Source organism: Narcine bancroftii, chromosome 1 (assembly GCF_036971445.1).
Source record: "Narcine bancroftii isolate sNarBan1 chromosome 1, sNarBan1.hap1, whole genome shotgun sequence".
Classification (NCBI taxonomy): Eukaryota; Metazoa; Chordata; class Chondrichthyes; order Torpediniformes; family Narcinidae; genus Narcine; species Narcine bancroftii.
Window position 1 is genome coordinate 276,895,390 of NC_091469.1, and position 20,342 is coordinate 276,915,731.

Genomic DNA, 20,342 nt, shown 5'->3' on the forward strand with positions numbered 1-20,342 from the left:
ACTTTAATCACGTGAATTGTTTAATTATAAATTTAAAATTGTGGAGCATGGGCAAATAATGTAAAAAATGTATCTTTGTCCCAAACATTATGGGAAGCACTGCTCAATGATCCATGATCTGCCTTTATATCCTTTCCTCTAGACCAGGGGTGTCAAACTCAAATTCACGGAGGGCCAAAATTAAAAACTTGGACAAGTCGAGGGCCAAACTAAATATTTATTGAAAATTTTCAACAACATCTGCATGTTTTCTCTTCTTTCAACATATGTAATGTTAAACTTTTTCTTATTAAAATAAACGTTTAATAATAGTTTTGGATAAACTCTTTCATTGTCATTGTCATTAGCCCATTTCCTTTAGCGTCTGAAACCGTGCACATGACGAGTCAATGAGGGATGATTAAAGCAGTGGTCTTCAAACTTTTTCTTTCCACCCACAGACCACCTTAAGCAATCCCTTACTAATCACAGAGCACCAATGGCACAGGGACGCGAGTGGAAAGAAAAAGGTTGAGAACTGTTGTATTGTGGTAACTCCACATCTGATTAGGTTAATTGTTAGGCAAGTGGTCAGAGAAGGACCCCACCCCCCCCCCCACCCCAAGAAAGGCTTAAATCACAGGAACAAAATAAACTTCCGTCTCACTACTCCCAATCTTACACACAGTCCTGATGTGGAATGTGGGGTCGCAGCTCCACGTTCACCCGAGTTCAGGTGCTGTATGTGTGGAGTTTGTACGCTCTCCCCTTGTCTTGGACCAACAGGTCGGTCGCCTGACGAAGGCATCCGAACCCCCCGTTGAAATGCCGTCGTCCGGGGCGGTGGAGTAATTGGCTGAGAAGAGCACGTTGCTCCCACCCCCCTCCCATGGTTGGAGAGGGATTAAACTGCGATCTCACGGCGCCGGGCTCGTCTCCAACAAAAGGAGCGGGAGGCAGGGTCCGCCGCGCACGGAGCGAGGGGGAAGGCATCGCCAACAAGATGTTCGGTCCGGCGTCGCCGCTGAAGTGCAGACCCAGCGAGGATGGTCCCCAACTCCAGCCGCATCTGTGTGTCCGGGAGCTGGGCGGGCTGAGTGCGGCGCTCCGATCCCCGGGATTCGGGACTCTGAGATCCCTCCACACCTCCGGCGTTTTCATTTTCACCTTCAGTGTGCATGCGCTATACTGGCGCGGCGGCCAGCGGGCCAACTCTAATATATATTTAATATGATCTTGCGGGCCAAATATAATTATATCGTGGGCCAAATTTGGCCCGCGGGCCAGAGTTTGACATGTGTGCTCTAGACTGATAATATTACATCATAATAGTGATTACACCTTTACTATTCCAGAATTTTACACATTTGGCTTGCCTAGAATAGCCCACCATGATAAAGTTTCTTGGAACCATTTTTATGGTTTTCTCATAGCCTGAAGGAAAGTATAGATGGAGAGTACAATCATGTAAGCTAAATCTCAGAGTCTGACAGAGCAGCCTGGTTGCCTCATCTTTCCATGACCAAGAGTCTTGCCTTGAAGCTGCACCCATTCCATTATCCCATTGCTTCTGGTCACTCTGAACGATAACAGTATTTTCCATTTCTTGTTGTGCATTAAATCTGTATGATTGGGTTGACCACATTATTACAATTTCTCTGTCATCTCCCTTCTCATCTCCAAAGATATATTGAATTCCTGGCCTTTGTTCAATCTGTATTGTGAGGAATAGGACAATTAATTGGAGATGTAGTCTGACAATAAATCTGAACTTTGAACTTTTAGAAACAGGATATACACAGGTGCAGTGAGCAAGTGACATAACATTTCTCAATGAAAACAGCCTGAAGATGTGTTGGTTGAATTTTTCTCACCTCTCAAGTATCAGATTTTAAAACGTAGGTGCTATTTCACCTGCTTGTGTGTAGTAATGTCACACAAACATTAAAAAATGTGACCATTGGAGGAAGGAGGGATAGTGACAGTGTGAAAATCTACACAGGGAAGGAGATGCAATAAAGTTCCAATCTCTATTGTGCATCAGAGTCAAGATTAGAGACTTAAACGTGACCTTCTGATTGAAAGATAGGACGTGGGTTTGAGTTGCTACGGATAGCCAGATGAGCTATTTTATTGAAATGGAAAGGAGATTCATCCCCTCTTGTAGGCAGTGGTTATATGATGTAATGACCTATTTAAGTTCAGAGAAAATCAGATATAATTTAAAGATAGAAAGTTTCAATTTATGAAATTATGGGGTTCATTCTAGAATTGTTTTTATAATTGGAGAATCAATAATTATTATTCATTCTGGGAATTCTTAGTCTGTTCTCTGGGGGTTGCAAGTGATTCTACATTATTGATTTTTTTTCTCCTTGATTAGAAGGAGGGGATAGATTCTTTTAGTTTAGTTCTATAGTTTTTAATTTTGTTTTCTCTCTTTTTACATTTTTTAAAATATAACAGTCCAAATAATGGGTCTGACATGGTTGCATGCACTATATTTATCACTAGATTGAGTTATTGCAATAACTATAAATGTAGTTATGTATATTTTATTATTTTCCTATTTTGTTCTCCATTTTGTATGTATTTACTTGATTTGATATCGCCTCAATCTGTGCATCTTGGCGCCTCACAGTTCGGCGGGCATCAACCTCCTTTGAAGAAGACCGCAGAGCCCACCTCACTGACAAAAGGCAAAGGAGGAAAAACCCAACACCCAACCCCAACCAACCAATTTTCCCCTGCAACCGCTGCAACCGTGTCTGCCTGTCCCGCGTCGGACTTGTCAGCCACAAACGAGCCTGCAGCTGACGTGGACATTTACCCCCTCCATAAATCTTCGTCCGCGAAGCCAAGCCAAAGAAAGAACTTGATTTATTATGTAATTGTCATTTATTATGTATGCTTAAATGTTAAACTCAATTAAAAAAATATTTTAAAAAGGAAAAGAAGTAGGAGGATACTGCAGCTTGACATGTGGCTAAAGACATGGTGTAGGAGAGATGGCTTCAGGTTTTTGGATCATTGGGCTCTCTTCTAAGGAAAGTGGGACCTGTTCCAACAGGACAGTCTCCATCATAAATGGAGGGAGAAATATCCTTGAGGGAAGGTTTGCTAGTGCTGCTCCGGTGGGTTTAAACTAGATTTGCAGGGGGGAAGGGAACCAGAGTGCTAGAACAGATAGAGGAGTGGAGTAGGGAAAAGATGATGTTAAAACTGCATGCATCGTTCAAGTCAACAGGTTGAATGTGGTGGAAATGTTCTCAGATGCATCCATTTCATCACAAGGTGTATTGTAGGGAAGGCAGACGAGTTTAGATCGTGGATTGGCATATGGAATTATGACATTGTGGCCATTAATGAAACTTGGTTGCAGGAGGGGTAGGACTTGTATTTCAATGTTCTGGGCTTACGTTACTTTGGATGCGATAGAATGGGGGGTGGGGAGATGAAAGGGGGAGGAGTAGCATTGTTCATCAGGGAAACTTTCACAGCTATGGTCAGACAGGACAGACCAGAGGCCTTATCAACTGAGGCTATATGGTTGGAGCTTAGGAATGGGAAAGGTCTGACCACACTCATGGGGTTGTATTATAGACTGCTCAACAGTGACCAAGAATTGGAGGAGCAAATCTGTGGAGAGATAGCAGACGGCTGCAGGAAACATGAGGAGGTTTTAACTTTCCACATATTGACTGGGAGTCCCATACTGTAAAAGGATTGGAAGGCATGGAGTTTGTCAAATGTGTTCAGGAAACTTTTCTAAATCAGTATATTAGAGGTACCAACGAAAGAGAGTGCAATAACAGATTAGGACTTTATTCCCTGGAGGGTAGAAGAATGAGGGAAGATTTGATGGAAGTATTTAATTTTATGAGGGGGATAGACAGAGTAAATGTAGATAGGCTTTTCCCACTGAGGGTAGGTGAGATACAAGCCAGAGGACATGGATTAAGATTGGAAGGGGAAATGTTTAGGGGGAACATCTTCACACAGAGAATGTTGCAAGTGTGGAATGAGCTTTCAGCTGAAGTGTTGAATGCAGGCTCAATTTTAAAAGAAATTTGGACAGGTATATGAATGGGAGAGGTATGGAGGGCTGCAGGTCAGTGGGACTAGGCAAAAAATGTTCAGCACAGACTCGAAGGACCAAAGAGGCCTGTTTCTGTGCTGTAAAGTTCTATGGTTCTGAGGTTGGGATGCTGACAAATCGAATAGGTGTCTGTACCGTTGCTGAGGCTGCAGGAGTGCTGGAAGTAAATCCATGAACACTTGGTGACTGAAGGGACTCACTTTTGTTTCTGTTTCTCCTATTGTTAGGGGAACAGGGGTCATGACAACTCTGCCTTATGGCAGAAAAAAAATGTATATCATATATGTTACATTTTTAATATTTTATTACATGACAATAAAATGAGCCTTGAACCTTGCTCTCCCTTTAGATTTTCAGCTCTACTGAATCTAGTGTTAATTTAACCACATCACTTTGAAACTGACCCTTGTTCATCTTAATCTAGGTAGAGTGCAGGAATTGTGAGATCTGGATCTGCAATCCTTGCTCGTCTTCAGGCTCTTCTTCATTTGAAGAATCACTGACAAAAAAAAATGCTGTTATTTGTCTTGAATGTTGGAGAAAATCAGTGGGTCACACAGCATCCATGGAAAGCATAGGCAGTCAAAGAAAGACCCAAATCATCGACTGCCTATTGCTTTCTATAGATGCTGCATGGCCTGCTCAGTTTCTCCAGCACTTTTGTAACTTTTTGTTTACCACTATTCTTTGTCAAAAAAGATTGCTTTGAGCTGCATTAGTTAACAGTGGCATGGTGAAAGAAATTGGAAATGTGCTGAGATCTGAGGATGGAAGATTACAGTTGGGAAGGGTGAATCCACAGTGGCATTCCAACAATGAGCATTTCATAGTCTAGCAGAAAACTGAGGTCCTCCATCAGCCAGCTCCCCACCATGACTACCAGCCCCCCACATCTCCATCGGTCACACAAAACTCAAAACGGTCAACCAGTTTACCTATCTCGGCTGCACCATTTCATCAGATGCAAGGATCGACAATGAGATAGTCAACAGACTCGCCAAGGCAAATAGCGCCTTTGGAAGACTACACAAAAGAGTCTGGAAAAACAACCAACTGAAAAACCTCACAAAGATAAGCGTATACAGAGCCGTTGTCATACCCACACTCCTGTTCGGCTCCGAATCATGGGTCCTCTACCGGCATCATCTACGGCTCCTAGAACGCTTCCACCAGCGTTGTCTCCGCTCCATCCTCAACATCCATTGGAGTGCTTTCATCCCTAATGTCGAAGTACTCGAGATGGCAGAGGTCGACAGCATCGAGTCCACGCTGCTGAAGATCCAGCTGCGCTGGATGGGTCACGTCTCCAGAATGGAGGACCATCGCCTTCCCAAGATCGTGTTATATGGCGAGCTCTCCACTGGCCACCGTGACAGAGGTGCACCAAAGAAAAGGTACAAGGACTGCCTAAAGAAATCTCTTGGTACCTGCCACATTGACCACCGCCAGTGGGCTGATAACGCCTCAAACCGTGCATCTTGGCGCCTCACAGTTTGGCGGGCAGCAACCTCCTTTGAAGAAGACCGCAGAGCCCACCTCACTGACAAAAGGCAAAGGAGGAAAAACCCAACACCCAACCCCAACCAACCAATTTTCCCCTGCAGCCGCTGCAACCGTGTCTGCCTGTCCCGCATCGGACTTGTCAGCCACAAACGAGCCTGCAGCTGACGTGGACTTTTACCCCCTCCATAAATCTTCATCCGCGAAGCCAAGCCAAAGAAGAAGAAGATTAGGGTAACAAAGTTAGAACATTTCTTCTGTATATTCAAATTTGAATTAAAAGTATTTGCTGTCAAAACTTTTTGTATTGTTCAATAATGTTTTGATATGTTTTGATATCAGACACTTAATTTTGTTTGAATTGCTGATTGGCTCTACAAATGATGCCCTTTCAAGCCCTTGACAAATGAATATTACAGTATTTAATAGATAGGCAGAGTGCAAGTTATTATGATGTGACCATTCAAATTTAAACTTTGGTTGATAATAGAAAGTTTCCAGATATAGTCCTTTTAAAAACTGCATCTTAATATATTAAATTTCCAGACAAGAATGTGACTGCATCTGCTGATATTGCTTAAAACGATGGAAATACTTGATTTGCTGCCAAATTCAACTTTCCTTGGATAAATAATTATATCTGTAGAAGATCTCGACTTTTGAAAAGTTGTCCTATTAACAAGATGATACATTTCAGGTGGAGAAAAGCAAATTAATTCCAAGAAACAACAATTCCATTGTTACTAAAGATGCTGCAATTGCATCTGGTTAGCTACAAAAGATTTTCAGTTGATCAAATGTTGGGAGATATCTATTCCCTTTTATGATAGTTTAATTGTGCATTTTTTGACAATGATAAATTTTTGCAAGAAACTAATGCCATTCCTGAATATTTCTTTCCATTGCAATTTTGTATGTAATTTTTCCAAATGTAAATACATTTTGCATCCAAACAGCATTATAATGTAAAATCACTTTTTATGATTAACTGCTTTTTGCTAGGTGATTGGCCCATGAATCCTGGCATTCTCATCAATTCCTTTTGTTGGACAGTCGATCTTATGGACATCAATTGTTAAAGAGAGAAAGTTCACGGTTCTCCCAGTCAGACTCCAAAGTTCCTAATGTAGTAAGATAAAGTAGATGTATTGCATTCCATTCCAGTGACCAACTGGTTTGGCAAGCTCTGTTGTTATCCTTCGGTTTTATGAAAAGAATATTCAAATGAACACTAATCATAAAGATTAAAGAAGTTAAGGATGCAATCAGAACTAAATTAAAGAAAAAGCAAAATGAATTTACAATTCAATTAAACTGTACCAGTAAAGTTAATAGACATTTTTAAAAAAAAGTTGGAAACATTTGACAGGGGAATATATATGTTTATTTCTAGAAAGTATTTCCTACTCTAGAATGAGTGCCCGAAACTGGGATTATGCTGGTTGAGGGAAAGATGGGAGTCGGATTTGGGTACAACGATTAATGAAAGTTGGTGAGAAGACTTGTGTATGAACAGCATGACGGGGATAGTCAGTGCTAGATACATGCTGATGCAGTACAATTTCCTGCATCAATTGTACCTCACTGCAAAAATTACATAGATCAAAGTCAGAAATTTTGGATATGTTTTTCAGATGCCGTGTAGAGGTTGGAACTTTTATCCACTCCACCTGGCTATGTATGAAGGTGAGATCCTTCTGGGTAGTCCTGGGGAGCATTCTAAAAAAAATTACAGAAGTACTGTTTCCACAAGATCCAGAATTGTTCCTTTGGGAGATATAGACAATCCTTTATCCGGAACCCTTGGGGGACAGTGTGTCCCGAATTTCGGATTTTTCCGGATTTCGGAAAGCCAGATTTAAACCCACCCGAATTGTGCTGCCGTATCCACCCCACCTCCTTCCAGTCGTGCTGCCGTATCCACCCCACCCCCTTCCAGTCGCGCTGCCGTATCCACCCCACCCCCTTCCAGTCGCGCTGCTGTATCCACCCCAGCCCCTTCCAATTGCACTGCCGTCTTCTCCCCCGCCTGCCCAACTCGCGCCGCTGGTGTCTTCCCCCCCGCCCGACTCGCGCTGCCAGTCTCTCTCCCCACTTGCTGGATTTTGGAGCTTTCTGGATTTTAGATGTCGGGATAAAGGATTGTGTACCTGTATTGTTGAAGTAAATTTTAAACCTCCCAAACACCACATTCAATTTGTGAAGATCACTTTGTCAGTAGCCATAAAATGTATAGCGGTTGCGTGGAAGTCCAACTCTCAATTTAGTATTACATGATGGAATACAGAAATGTAGAGTTGCATTCCCCTGGAGAAGTTTACTTATAACATGAGAAAGAATTATGATACGTTCATTAAAGTGTGGTAGCCTCATCTGAGGGTGTAGATATAATCTATATCCCCACCTTGAGAAATGAGTTAAGATACAAGCCGCCCCGACAGAAAAATAAAGAGAGTGAATTAAAATTAAGGGTGTGGCACAGACGACGTATTTTAATTTTTAATTTTATTTTTGATTTTTCCTTTGCTTTTTATGGCTTATTTAATATTCAGGGAAAAAAATCCTGGACTCTGTATACTATATTGTGTGATAAGAAAATGTCTTATTGTTTGTATATTTGCTTGAGTCTTTTAAAATAAAATATTCAAAAAAATGTTGGAAATATCATTGCATGAATTTGAGCCAGTGGAAAGGAGTGCATGTCGATGGAGGTTAAATTGCAGAGGACTGGGTTCAAATATAGTGACACTAATTTATAAATTGTATAAGAGAGATAATTTGGCAAAAGCATATTTTCCATTATTTTAGTTTATTTACCTGGAAATTAAAAATATTTTCATCTTTTTTACTTCACGTTACTGTGGTTCCTGCAACAATTTTTTTTGAATATGCAACGTACATGGATCTTCAGTAAATCATGCAGATCTATTAACTTGATGTTGTTTCTGGCCCAGTCTTCTCCACCCAGACCATTGGAGATTAGCCCAACTGTTGGGTGTGAGGAGTGTCAATTTAATAACTGCATTTTGACTTGTTAGGAACTTTAAGATTTAGGAGTGTACCATTACAGGTACGTAATCTTTTATTCAAAATTCTGAAAACTGAATACTTTCAAAAACCAAATTTTTTTAAATTGCATGTACAGAATATTTTCAGGCGTTTAGCTTAGTTTGAGCCAGTTTAAGTTTCAAGTTTTACAGAATGTTTTACTTAAAAATACAGGGATTGCCCTCCAGCAGAATTTCAGCAACCCTGCTGAAAGGATATTGACAGGGGAACTGGCTTTGGGAGAGAACAGCAGTGCGACTCGGGCGAGCGAGCACGGAGAGAGTAGCAACGCCGCATGGGCGGGTGAGCAGGGAGAGAGTGGCAGCGTGGCTCAGGAGGGTGAGCAGGGAGAGAGCAGCAGCGTGACTTGGGTGGTTGAGCGGGGAGAGGGCGGCAGCGTGGCTTGGGCGGGCGCGGGGAGAGAGTGGCAGCATGGCTTGGGCAGGTGAGCAGGGAGAGAGTGGCAGCGCGACTTGGGTGGGTGAGCAGAGAGAGATCGGCAGTGTGGCTTAGGCAGGCGAGCTGCGAGAGGGAGGTCTATCTTTATGTCACTTCATTTACCAGACAACCATCCAACGCCACTATGACCCACCCCACAATTATTTAAAAGTACCCTCATTTTAATATTATTCCGTTATCTGAAAAATTCCGAAATTTTGTGCGTCTGGTCCCAAGGATTTTGGATTAAAAAAAATTAAGAACCTGTATTGAAAACCAAGCCTCCACCAGAACTGGAGTTTTCTTGTCACATTTTGATTGAAACAGTGAGAAAGGTTCTTCTGGAAGCTGTGTGGGACGTCAGCCGTACAAATGGGAGGGCAAGAACATAGTTACAGAGTAGAGGATTGGAATGAAAGAGGTCATTTAGAACATGGGAAGGACAACATGAGAGCACTGTTATGGGGTTAATTTAATATCATGATGGCTGCATGGAACAAACTGTCTGAAGCCAGTTGGTGTATTATTTCACATTCATAAACCTTCTCCCTGAAGGGAGTATGAGTAAGGAGTGTGTGCCTGGGGTGTGATTGATTCAAAGTCATTAAGCTAATCTGCATGGAAGCAGTCTCCATGGTCCTACTTGTCCACCTGAGCTCATCATATTTGCATGAGTTTGGCCCTTATCACTCCAGACCTTTTCTATCCATGTACCTCTACACATTTCTAAATGCCTTTTAAATTCACAATGCTGCCCTCTTCTAAGCTTCCTTTGACAGCTCATTCTAATCACTGATCACACTCTGTGGAAACATTTTTTCCTCACGTCCTTGATAAATCTTTCACCACTCACTTTAATCCCATGCCCCTAGTTTTGAACTCCTGGGAAAGACTGACTATTCATCTTAGCAATGCCCCTCATAATTTTGTACAACTTGGCAGTATCACCATTCTGTTTCTTACTCTCCAGGGGGAACATGTCCCTGCCTACCCAGTCTTTCAAAATAGAGCATACCAATTTGAACTAATTCCACCTGCTTGCATGTGATTTATATTCTTCCAATCCCTGCTTGTTTGTGTGCTGTTTAAATGTTTCTTAAATGTTGCTACCTATCTGCCTAATTAAAAATCATTCTGCCATCAGATGTGCTTCAGGACAACCCAAACAATTTGTGAAATTTATTTGCTATTTAACTTCCCAGTGTGTCAAGGATAAAACAAGGAGCATTCAGAGAAAGAAGACTGGAAATATTTTAAGACATAGTTGGCTGTATAACATACATTTTCAATATCTTCAGGCATACTTGTTCATGAATCTCCATTTATATTTTTTGTTATTTTGAATAGTTGGTCTCCAAAAATTTTCAATACATCATCATCATTTTCTGTAATGGATGGGGGCATGAACTTCCAGTGAATAACAGAAATGCAGATGTCATTAATATCTCCTTTGACCTAAGTTTTCTCCTTGCCAATATTTCTTCCGTTTCAAAATATCTACCATAATGTTCCATAAGTGCTAACAACATCACTGTTCATTAATAAGTGCAATAAAATATTAAATGACAAATAGGAAATTGTACAGTTACCAACTAGTTCAGTTAAATAGAGATGGTTTTCCAGTAGAGATGGTCTCTGTTAGAACAGTGCACACCAGAGAATCATGTTGGCATTCATACAGATAGTAATTGGGCCCTTAATGTGTGCCTGTTCAAAAAAAAATTAATTTTGGGCTAGGAACCATCTTTGTGAGTATGTGGATCTGCGTATCCTGACTGAATTTACCAAAACTTTTTGCTCATCTTTTGACAATACATGCTGAATATAGAGGACTGGAAATTTGCACAATCCCCTATTTGCTGTGGTTCTTTGTCTATTCTGTTGCCTGTACTGTATATAAGATGCAAATAGAGAAGAAGAATGTGGCTTGGCATTCATTAGGAGAACGTAAGTGATCATTGTGATGACCTTGGGAGGTTTTCAGTGGTTGGCTATATGGTGGCATCAGGGTTTGTGGGGCAATCTAGATTAAATCTGTTTTGCTTCTTGGGATGAGAACTGAGAATTTTTCCATATGTTTTGGTTATCTTTACCAGTGTTGTAGTTGCATGAGAACAGATTAGCTGTTGATATAGTTAATTTAGACATACATTACTGAAGCACTTAAGCCAGGGGTGTCAAACTCAAATTCACGGAGGGCCAAAATTAAAAACTTGGACTAAGTCGAGGGCCGAACTAAATATTTATTGAAAATTTTCAACAACATCTGCATGTTTTCTCTTCTTTCAACATATGTAATGTTAAACTTTTTCTTATTAAAATAGATGTTTACTAATAGTTTTGGATAAACTCTTTCATTGTCATTGGCCCATTTCCTTTGGAGTTCTGAAACCGTGCACATGACGAGTCAATGAGGGATGATTAAAGCAGTGGTCTTCAAACTTTTTCTTTCCACCCACAGACCACCTTACTAATCACAGAGCACCAATGGCACAGGGACGCGAGTGGAAAGAAAAAGGTTGAGAACTGTTGTATTGTGATAACTCCACATCTGATTAGGTTAATTGTTAGGCAAGTGGTCAGAGAAGGACCCCCCCCTCCCCCACCCCAAGAAAGGCTTAAATCACAGGAACAAAATAAGCTTCCGTCTCACTGCTCCCAATCTTACACACAGTCCTGATGTGGAATGTGGGGTCGCAGCTCCACGTTCACCCAAGTTCAGGTGCTGTCTGTGTGGAGTTTGTACGCTCTCCCCTTGTCTTGGACCAACAGGTCGGTCGCCTGACGAAGGCACCCGAACCCCCCCCGTTGAAATGCCGGCGTCCGGGGCGGTGGAGAAATTGGCTGAGAAGAGCGCATTGCTCCCACCCCCCTCCCATAGTTGGAGAGGGATTAAACTGCGATCTCACGGCGCCGGGCTCGTCTCCAACAAAAGGAGCGGGAGGCAGGGTCTGCCGCACACGGACCGAGGGGGAAGGCATCGCCCACAAGACGTTCGGTCCGGCGTCGCCGCTGAAGCGCAGACCCAGCGAGGATGGTCCCCAACTCCAGCCGCATCTGTGTGTCCGGGAGCCGGGCGGGCTGAGTGCGGCGCTCCGATCCCCGGGATTTGGGACTCTGAGATCCCTCCACACCTCCGGCGTTTTCATTTTCACCTTCAGTGTGCATGCGCTATACTGGCGTGGCGGCCAGCGGGCCAACTCTAATATATATTTAATATGATCTTGCGGGCCAAATATAATTATATCGCGGGCCAAATTTGGCCCGCGGGCCAGAGTTTGACATGTGTGACTTAAGCCAAAATGTTGCCTTGGTCTGTCGACTTTGTTGCATTTGGTGCTTTTTTAAAAAAAATCAGATCATGTGGAAACTTGGTGAAAACAGACTTGTCTTTAGGATAAAGACAAGATGGTTATTTAGTCAATATTTCTGGGTGGTTACAAATTATTCAGTCTTGTTTTCGGTTCATGAGTTCTGGGTTTCCCATCGGTGAGGAAGGATATATTCTTGGTGCCTCCTTTTCACATTAGTTTAATTTATACCACCATTTACATTAGGATGTGGCAGGTCTTCAGATCATTTCTCTGATCTTTTGGCTGTGGGATTGTGTAGCTTTGTTTGATGAATGTTGAGAATTTCTTTTGGAGAAAGAAATCTGCATTTCCAGCATTTTTGAATTATGGATGATTCCAAAACATTAACAATGAGTTGGATGGATTAATTGGCCTAACAGGATGCTCGCCTTTCTCAAAACTCTTTTTCAGATGAGCAGAATATTGGCTTGGATTTCATAGGAGTAACACCATTGAAAGTATTATTACCCATGAAACCAATAAGCATTTCTATAACATGAGTTACTGAAGTTATCAATATTTTTCCATCAATGATGGTGTTTAAGGTTATTTCCTATGTTCCGCTGAAATTGGACAAACTACCAGAAAGAGTGTAAACTGGTTATTATTTGAGGTTTGAGTAAGCTTTTAATGACCAGTTGAGCTACAATTAATGAACTAGTTGGTCATTAAGCAGTTGATGTTTGTATTCTTTGTCCAGCATGTTTTGTAACAGTTCTAAAATGTTTTAATTAGTGTGATATTCATTATTTTGTTTTCCATCTTTATCACAAGTGCATGTTCTAATCTTTATTTGGTGCTCTTTGTACATTTGATTTGAATTATTATCATGGCATCATAGTTCCTGGACATAAGAAGAATGTTTTAAATCCTCTTTTATGTCTGATAGCAACTGGCTTTGGAAAAGTAGAAGTTGCTACTGATCGAAAATTACTGCAAATTCTGTGGTATTGGGTTTAATTCGATATACTGTAATTGTTGCTTTATTGTAGACATTTTTAGAAATTTTGATACAGTCTATATTATATTTCAAATCTCAATCTATTGTGACTTAACATACTTCATGGCTTTATTATTTTGACAAAACATTAAGAAATTATGATTTTTTTTCTTTTTCAATATTTTTATTGAAGTTGCACATCGAAAAATGCAGAGTACATATTAAAAGTTTTTAAAAAAGGTACATTAAGATCATACCATTTCATCACAGGTACCCCACATTCTCAAATTATTTTACAGTAACATTTTATTAGAAAAAGAAAATCTAAACCCACTACCAAAAATGCTGTTTGACAGAGAGAAGAAAAAAAGAATTCCTTATCAAAGTAATAAATTACCTTATTAGACAACAATTCTGCATTCATATCAAATTAGAAATTCTGAAAATAATTCATAAAAGGTCCCCACAGTGTTTGAAAATTTAAATTCAAATTGGAAATTGAGCATCTAACCTTCTCTAAATTTAAACATGACATGATGCCACATAGCCATTGAGTATGAGTAGGTAGAGCAACATCCTTCCATCTGAGCAACACTACCCACCCAGCCATAAGTGAAGTTAAAGCTAATACATGCAAATCAGATGCCATCAGAGTTATACCACACTCTCCAACAATACCAAACAAGACAGTTAAAGGATTAGGCTTAAAATTAACTTTTAAAAAGTACAGAAGAAGTTTGAAATACTTCATTCCAGTATTTCTCAAGGCTCTGGCATGTCCAAAATATATGAATTAATGAAGCATCTCCATTGTTGCATCTACTACAATGAGGAGATGTAACCACATAAAAATGAGATAATTTGATTTTGGGTATGTGATCTCTATGGACTATTTAAAATTGTAGGAGGGAGTGGTGGGCACATGAAGATGAGGTATTAACCAGTTTGAAAATTACATTCCAAATTTCTTCAGAGATCTTCGGCTGTAGGTCCTGTTCCCAGGCTTTTTAAATTTTATCCAAAGGACCCTCTTATTTCCCAACAACATGCCATAAATGTTAGAACCATTATAAAAAGGTTATAAATTAAAAATTACATCTATTAAATTCTTATCAGTGCTTAGAGGAAATGTATGTAATTGAGATCACAAAAAATCTATAATCTGAAAAAAAAAGAGTATTTGATAATCTATATTAACTGACCGTTGTTCAAAAGAAGCAAGACCTCCTTCAACAATAATGATTTTTTTTAAACTTAAAATTTGAATTTATAATTTGCAAATGCAGAGATACATAGGTTAATAAACTGTTCATAGAGCTTTCTTTATGCATTGGCTGAAATTGTTTTCAATCTTTAAAATATACTTTAGGGCTCCAAACGTGGTGAAATAGAAGGTGATGAGGAGGATACAGGGTTAATCCAACCTGCACAAGTGTTTGCACCTAAAAGCTTGGTGCTTGTCTCTCAACTGGATTACCCTGAAATTTTCAAGGTAAATCTCTTATAATTACTCTTTTATATTCTTCTAAAGAAGACATTGATGGAAAGTTTCTGTGTTTAATCATTGAATTAATGGACATTGAATTCTTGAAGGTGGCATAGCTGATGAAAATCTGTTTGTCATAAATCAGAAAATATTTCACAACTATTTCCTTTGACTTCAATGAAGTTGATAACTGAACTTTTTCTTGCTCTGTTCATACAGTGTTGTAATTTTTTTAAAAGCAATTGCAAAGCTTCTTTGCTGTTTTTATATGTTTGGAAGTTGCTTTCAGGGTATTTGATGGTGTTCATTGTGTTTTTTATTAGAAAATGAAATGCTCATAGAACTTGAAAGAAAATGCTCAGTTGGCTCTGTGACTGGAAGCAAATGCTATTCATAGTTTTTTTTAGACTGAAAAGCTCAGTAAAATAAAACTCTAATAATCCATTCTCTCACTATTCATAAATCCTGAATGTTTGGCATTAGTGCCATAGCTGGTGATTCCTGCTGTTCCTTTAAATTTACCAGAACTACTTGTCTTCCTTCAAAAAATGTGGCTTCCCCTCTACTGCCATTAACTCAGTCCTCACCCACATCTCCTTTATTTCCTGCATAACTGTTGTGGGCCCAGATGTGCAACTTTGTGTTCACCCAACACCCTTACAACTTCTGCATCTAACATATTATCCTTTACAATTTCCCACTACCAGATATATCTTCAAAACCCCCCGACTTTCAGTTTGGATTACTCCCTTCAGGACTCCTTTATCCCTTCCCATGATTTTCCCCTTTGATACCTAGCTGTGGCATGGACCTCTTCCTCTTCCTCACCACCATTCGGGATCCTAAATAGTCCTTCCAAGTGAAACAACACTTTGTTTTTGGATCTGTAGGGAGATCATTTCATTGAGTAACTTTGCTCTGTCTTTCGCAACAACAGAACCTCCCATTGGCCAAATTTTCCATTTCGTCACACCATTCCCATACCAACATATCTGTCCATGACCTTGTGTCCTGCCAAACCGAGGCTGCCTGCAAATTGGAGAAACAGCACCATTTCATTTGGGCACTCTCAAATCAGATGCCATTAACATCAACTTCAATTTCAGTTAACCCTGTCACCAGAGTCCCTTTTTTTTTGTTTTCTTTTCTCCACCTTCCCAACCCCCTTCCTTCTCCAATCTGTGAGGTACCCTCTGCCCCAATCACCTCAACTTTTTTCTCTTTTACCCTCCCACCTGTATTCACCTATGACCTCCTGTGCTCCTCCCCCTGCCCTTTCCTTCCTCCTCTCCTCACACCCCACCTTGTTTTATTCAGGCACCTGCCAATTTTTTCTGAAACCCGATGAAGGGCTCAGGCCCCAATTGTTGGTCACTCTTCTAATGGATTCTATGCGACCTGCTATGTTTCTCCAGCACATTTGTATATTTTCCTTCACTCTGTCTCTCAGTGGGAAATGGTAATACTATGTAACAAACATTTTTTGAAAAAAAGAAATTATTTGAAAGTATGTTGAGGTATTAAAAGGAGTAATATACAATAATCTCAATAATATACCAGTCTAACATTACCAAAGTCCAAGATTGTGATGTGATCAGTGTTCTATTATGCTTGGTCCTTTGTTGTTTGCAAAGAAAATTGCAGATATATAGTAGTTGGCCAGATGATTGAAAGTGAGTGGAAAGTAAAGGAAGATATCAATGAATGATCACCTTGAATTATCTTTTCATTACATTGGATCTCGAAATAAAACAATATTGAGTTATTGAATTTAATAAATTGGGCAATGTACCTTTTACATCAACCCAGCTTCCCTCATTTCATGAGTGTGGTAGCATTGTATTGTGATCTTTTACTAATAGGTCAAATTACTGCAATTCATTTTTAATGATTTATGCAAATTCGGTAGTCGATCTAGCATTTTGTCTCATGCCTTCTATACCAGTGGTTTTCAAAATGTGTATTTTGACCTAATAGCATACTGAAGTAGTATTGCTGAAGGAACTCAACAGGTCAGACAGGATTCATAGGTAGAAATAATTAGTCAACATTTCTGGTCTAAACCCTTGTTTGAACTTGATAGGCATTAGGTTGTGACCTTGGGTTTTTAATTCAAGTCTTGAATCTGTCTATTGATTGAAAAAGGAGAACGAACTGGTATTTTATTACTGGCAAGAAAATATAGCCTTAATGCTGCTGGAAAGCTTATTCTTTCAGCAATCCTGGTTGTGGTGTGTTAGAAGATCAAACCAGTAACCACAAAGAAGGTATATCACACAGGGGTAAAGATGAACAATTACTTTATTAACAAAATTTCACCTTCAAACTTCATTTCAAAATTCCCCCCCTTTTATAACAATGCCCACTGATTAATATACAAATTTCTATAACTGTGTAAAACTAATAAATTCCCCAGCCTAGATATAACATATGTAATCAAAGTCTAAGTTATATTTCCAACCAGCCCACAGAAAAATACTTAGACACAAAACACATAAGACTCACAAAACTTTGATTGCAATCAAAGTAAAGATCGTAAACAAAATTCAGTTTGTTTGGTAAACTGAAGCCATAAGATCTTTTAGAGAGAGAGCACAAAATTCAAAGTGGTCTTCTTGTGTTGCTTGTCGAGAGAGGAACAAAGGCTTGGTCCGGATCCTTCTGACTGCCTTCGGAATGTTCCTCCCTTTTAAAATGCCCAACATTCTAAACTCCTCCCAGTCAATGACTCTGCTTGGGCCTCCTTCCACTCCACAGCCACACCCAGTGGTGGTTTGTCTTCCAAGTCTGGAAATTTCTAGATCATCTTCTGCACATGCCCAGTCCACCTCCTACTCTCTCTCTCACACCCAGCAGTCCACCTTCACCTTGGCTTTCAAAGGCAAACTGTTACTTTCCAACACAAAACCACACAACACGTAGGCCAATACACAACACAGAACTCTGTAACAGGTGCACATAGTTTTTGATGAGAGATTCTGAAAAATTGAGAAATGTCCTTCTCAGTGGCGGCATGGTTTTTGACCAAATATGTGACAAACGTAGAAGACAGAAAAGCAGCCTCTTAATTATGTTCAAAGAATTTTCATTGTCATGATGCAAATACTGGTACAGTATTTCATATTGTGCAGCACTTAGTTTACATGAGATGCATATGGAAGATGGAGGTGGAGAATTTTGTGTTACTGCAAATACAGCAGATCAGTCTGATAAACTCTGTGGTTGGAAAATACATATTGAACTGGGTTAATAGCAAAGAAATAATAATGCTGTGACAAAAATGACCAGTTGAGTGGGACACTGAAATGTCGCACCCTTGACGTTGCAGCATTCCCGTCACGTAGATCACTGCTGACAGAAGTCATGATTTGAGAAGTGGTGTATAGGCTGTGGAGCCTCTCATTTTCCAGAGAGTTATTGATTGTTTCCAAGTAGATCTTCACTCCTTCCTGCTGACCTTCAGAGGCCTTCAGTATTCACAGCTAGCATACCCGCACAGCCAAGACAAGTCAAGGATTGATTCTTGGGATCTTGATGATCGCAAACAGTCATGATCTTGTGTGGAGTTTGTATTTTCTGCCTGTGGGATTTTCCATATCTCAAAGACATACAGGTTGCTAGGTTACCAGTAATTGGTTTCTGTAAATTGCTCCAATATTGTAGGTGAGTGGTATAATTTGGAGAGAAAATAAAGTAGGATTTCTGTTAATAGGTGCTTTTTGTTAAGTGTAAACCTCATGGATGAATGGAATCTCCTCTGCAATTTTCGCCAGCTACAACGTGATCCCACCACCAGACACATCTTCCCCTCCGCCTTCCTCATGGACTGCTCCCTCAGTGACTCCCTCAACCTTTCTCACCAATTGGGGATTTGAAAGTTAAAGAACAGATAGGAGGTTTTGTGAACAATATTGAGACTTTTGGATGGTATCTTGTCTCCCAGGTGCCAGGGTCACAGATGTCTCAGAATCTACAGCATACTCAAGTGGGAGGGAGAGCAGCCAGATTCATGGTCCACATTAGTACCAATAACAAAGATAGGAAAAGTGATGACGTCCTGAAGAGGGAATGTCAGAAGTTAGGAAGGAAGCTAAAATGTGATCTTCAAGGGTGGTAATTTCTGGATTGCTACATGTGCCGTGCGCCAAGAATAGGGAGTTATGGCAGATAAATGAGTGGCTCAAGATTTAATGCGGGTGTAGGTGTTTGGATTTGTGGATCATTGCGATCTCTTCTGAGGAAGGTATGAGCAATACAAAAAGGATTGGTTACACCTGAATGGGAGGGGGCCTAATAGCTTGTGGTGCCTAATAGTTTGTTGGAGTTGTTGGGGAGGGTTTAAACTAGTTTGGTAGGGCGATGGGAAACAGAATGAGAGGGTACTGAATAGAGCAGAACATACACAAATAGATATACTGTAGTGAGATTGCGAGGAAGGATAGAGTGAAATTTGCAAGCGTAAGATTAAGGATTTAACTTGGAATACTTTGGAAACAAAATTAAAAGGGTGATGAATACAGCACTGCAGATCTTGTATTTAAATGCCCGCAGAATAAAGTTAGGGTTGATAATGTAGGAGCGCATCTGCAAGTTGGTAGGTATGATCTTGTGGCTATCACTGAGTCATGGCTGAAACTAGACCACAGCTGGGAACCAAATATCCACTGTATCTGAAGATCAGGAAGGTAGGCAGAATGGGTGGGTTGGTTCTGGTGGTTAAAAATGGAATTAAATCTTTGGAGAGAGGTAACATTGGATCAGAAGATATGGAATCCCTGTGGGCAGAATTAAGAAACTGTAAATGTAAAAAGACCCTGATGGGAGTTGTATACTATGCATCTACACTAACCAGGATGTGGTATGCAATGCACAAAGGCAAATAGAGAGGCATGAAAAAAGGATAATGTTACATTCATCATGGGGGTGGGTTCAATTTTCAGGTTGTTTGGGGAAAACCAGGTTGGTGCTGCACTCCAAGAGAGGGAACTTAACGAATGCCCTCAGGATGGCTTCTTAGAGTAGCAAATAGGGAAATGGCAATTCTGGGATAGGTATTGTGTAGTGATAAGGAAGCTGAAGGTAATGGAATCTTTAGGAGGCAGTGATCATAATATGATAGAATTCACCCTGAAATTTGTGATGGAGAAACTGAAGTCAGATGTGTCGGTAAGCCATTGTGGAATAAAGGGAACCACAGGACCTTTTCTGTGCTGCACAACTCTGGCAAGTAGAAACAGAGATGCAACTGAGATATCTGAGGCAGCTGGCATACATGGGATTATTGTTGCATTTACTGCAAAGCTTTCATATCCAAAAGTATGTCCTCTGATTTTGATGAAAATATTAAAAGCAGCAGTTAACATTGTACATTTCATTCAAGCTTTTTGAAGGATTGTACCCAGCACTCAAAACAAAGAATGCTCAGTTACACTTTCACATAATAATCATGGAGCAGTTGTACTAAATCAGGAAAGAGGTTCTTGTTTTTCTGGAAGAGAA

General features: G+C 40.2%; 1 protein-coding gene across 8 annotated transcripts in view; it reads left to right on the forward strand.

Moving 5' to 3' along the window:
• Positions 1-20,342, forward strand: part of sbf2 (SET binding factor 2) — a 446,331-nt gene that overhangs the window by 157,357 nt on the left and 268,632 nt on the right. For all 8 annotated transcript variants that reach the window (XR_011345382.1, XR_011345383.1, XR_011345385.1 and 5 more), the window contains one exon: positions 14,727-14,849. Coding sequence is in view for 4 of the 8 variants with exons in the window: in XM_069900054.1 (XP_069756155.1) it covers positions 14,727-14,849 (123 nt within the window). In the remaining 4 variants the exon portion in view is untranslated. The remainder of the gene's footprint in view (positions 1-14,726; positions 14,850-20,342) is intronic.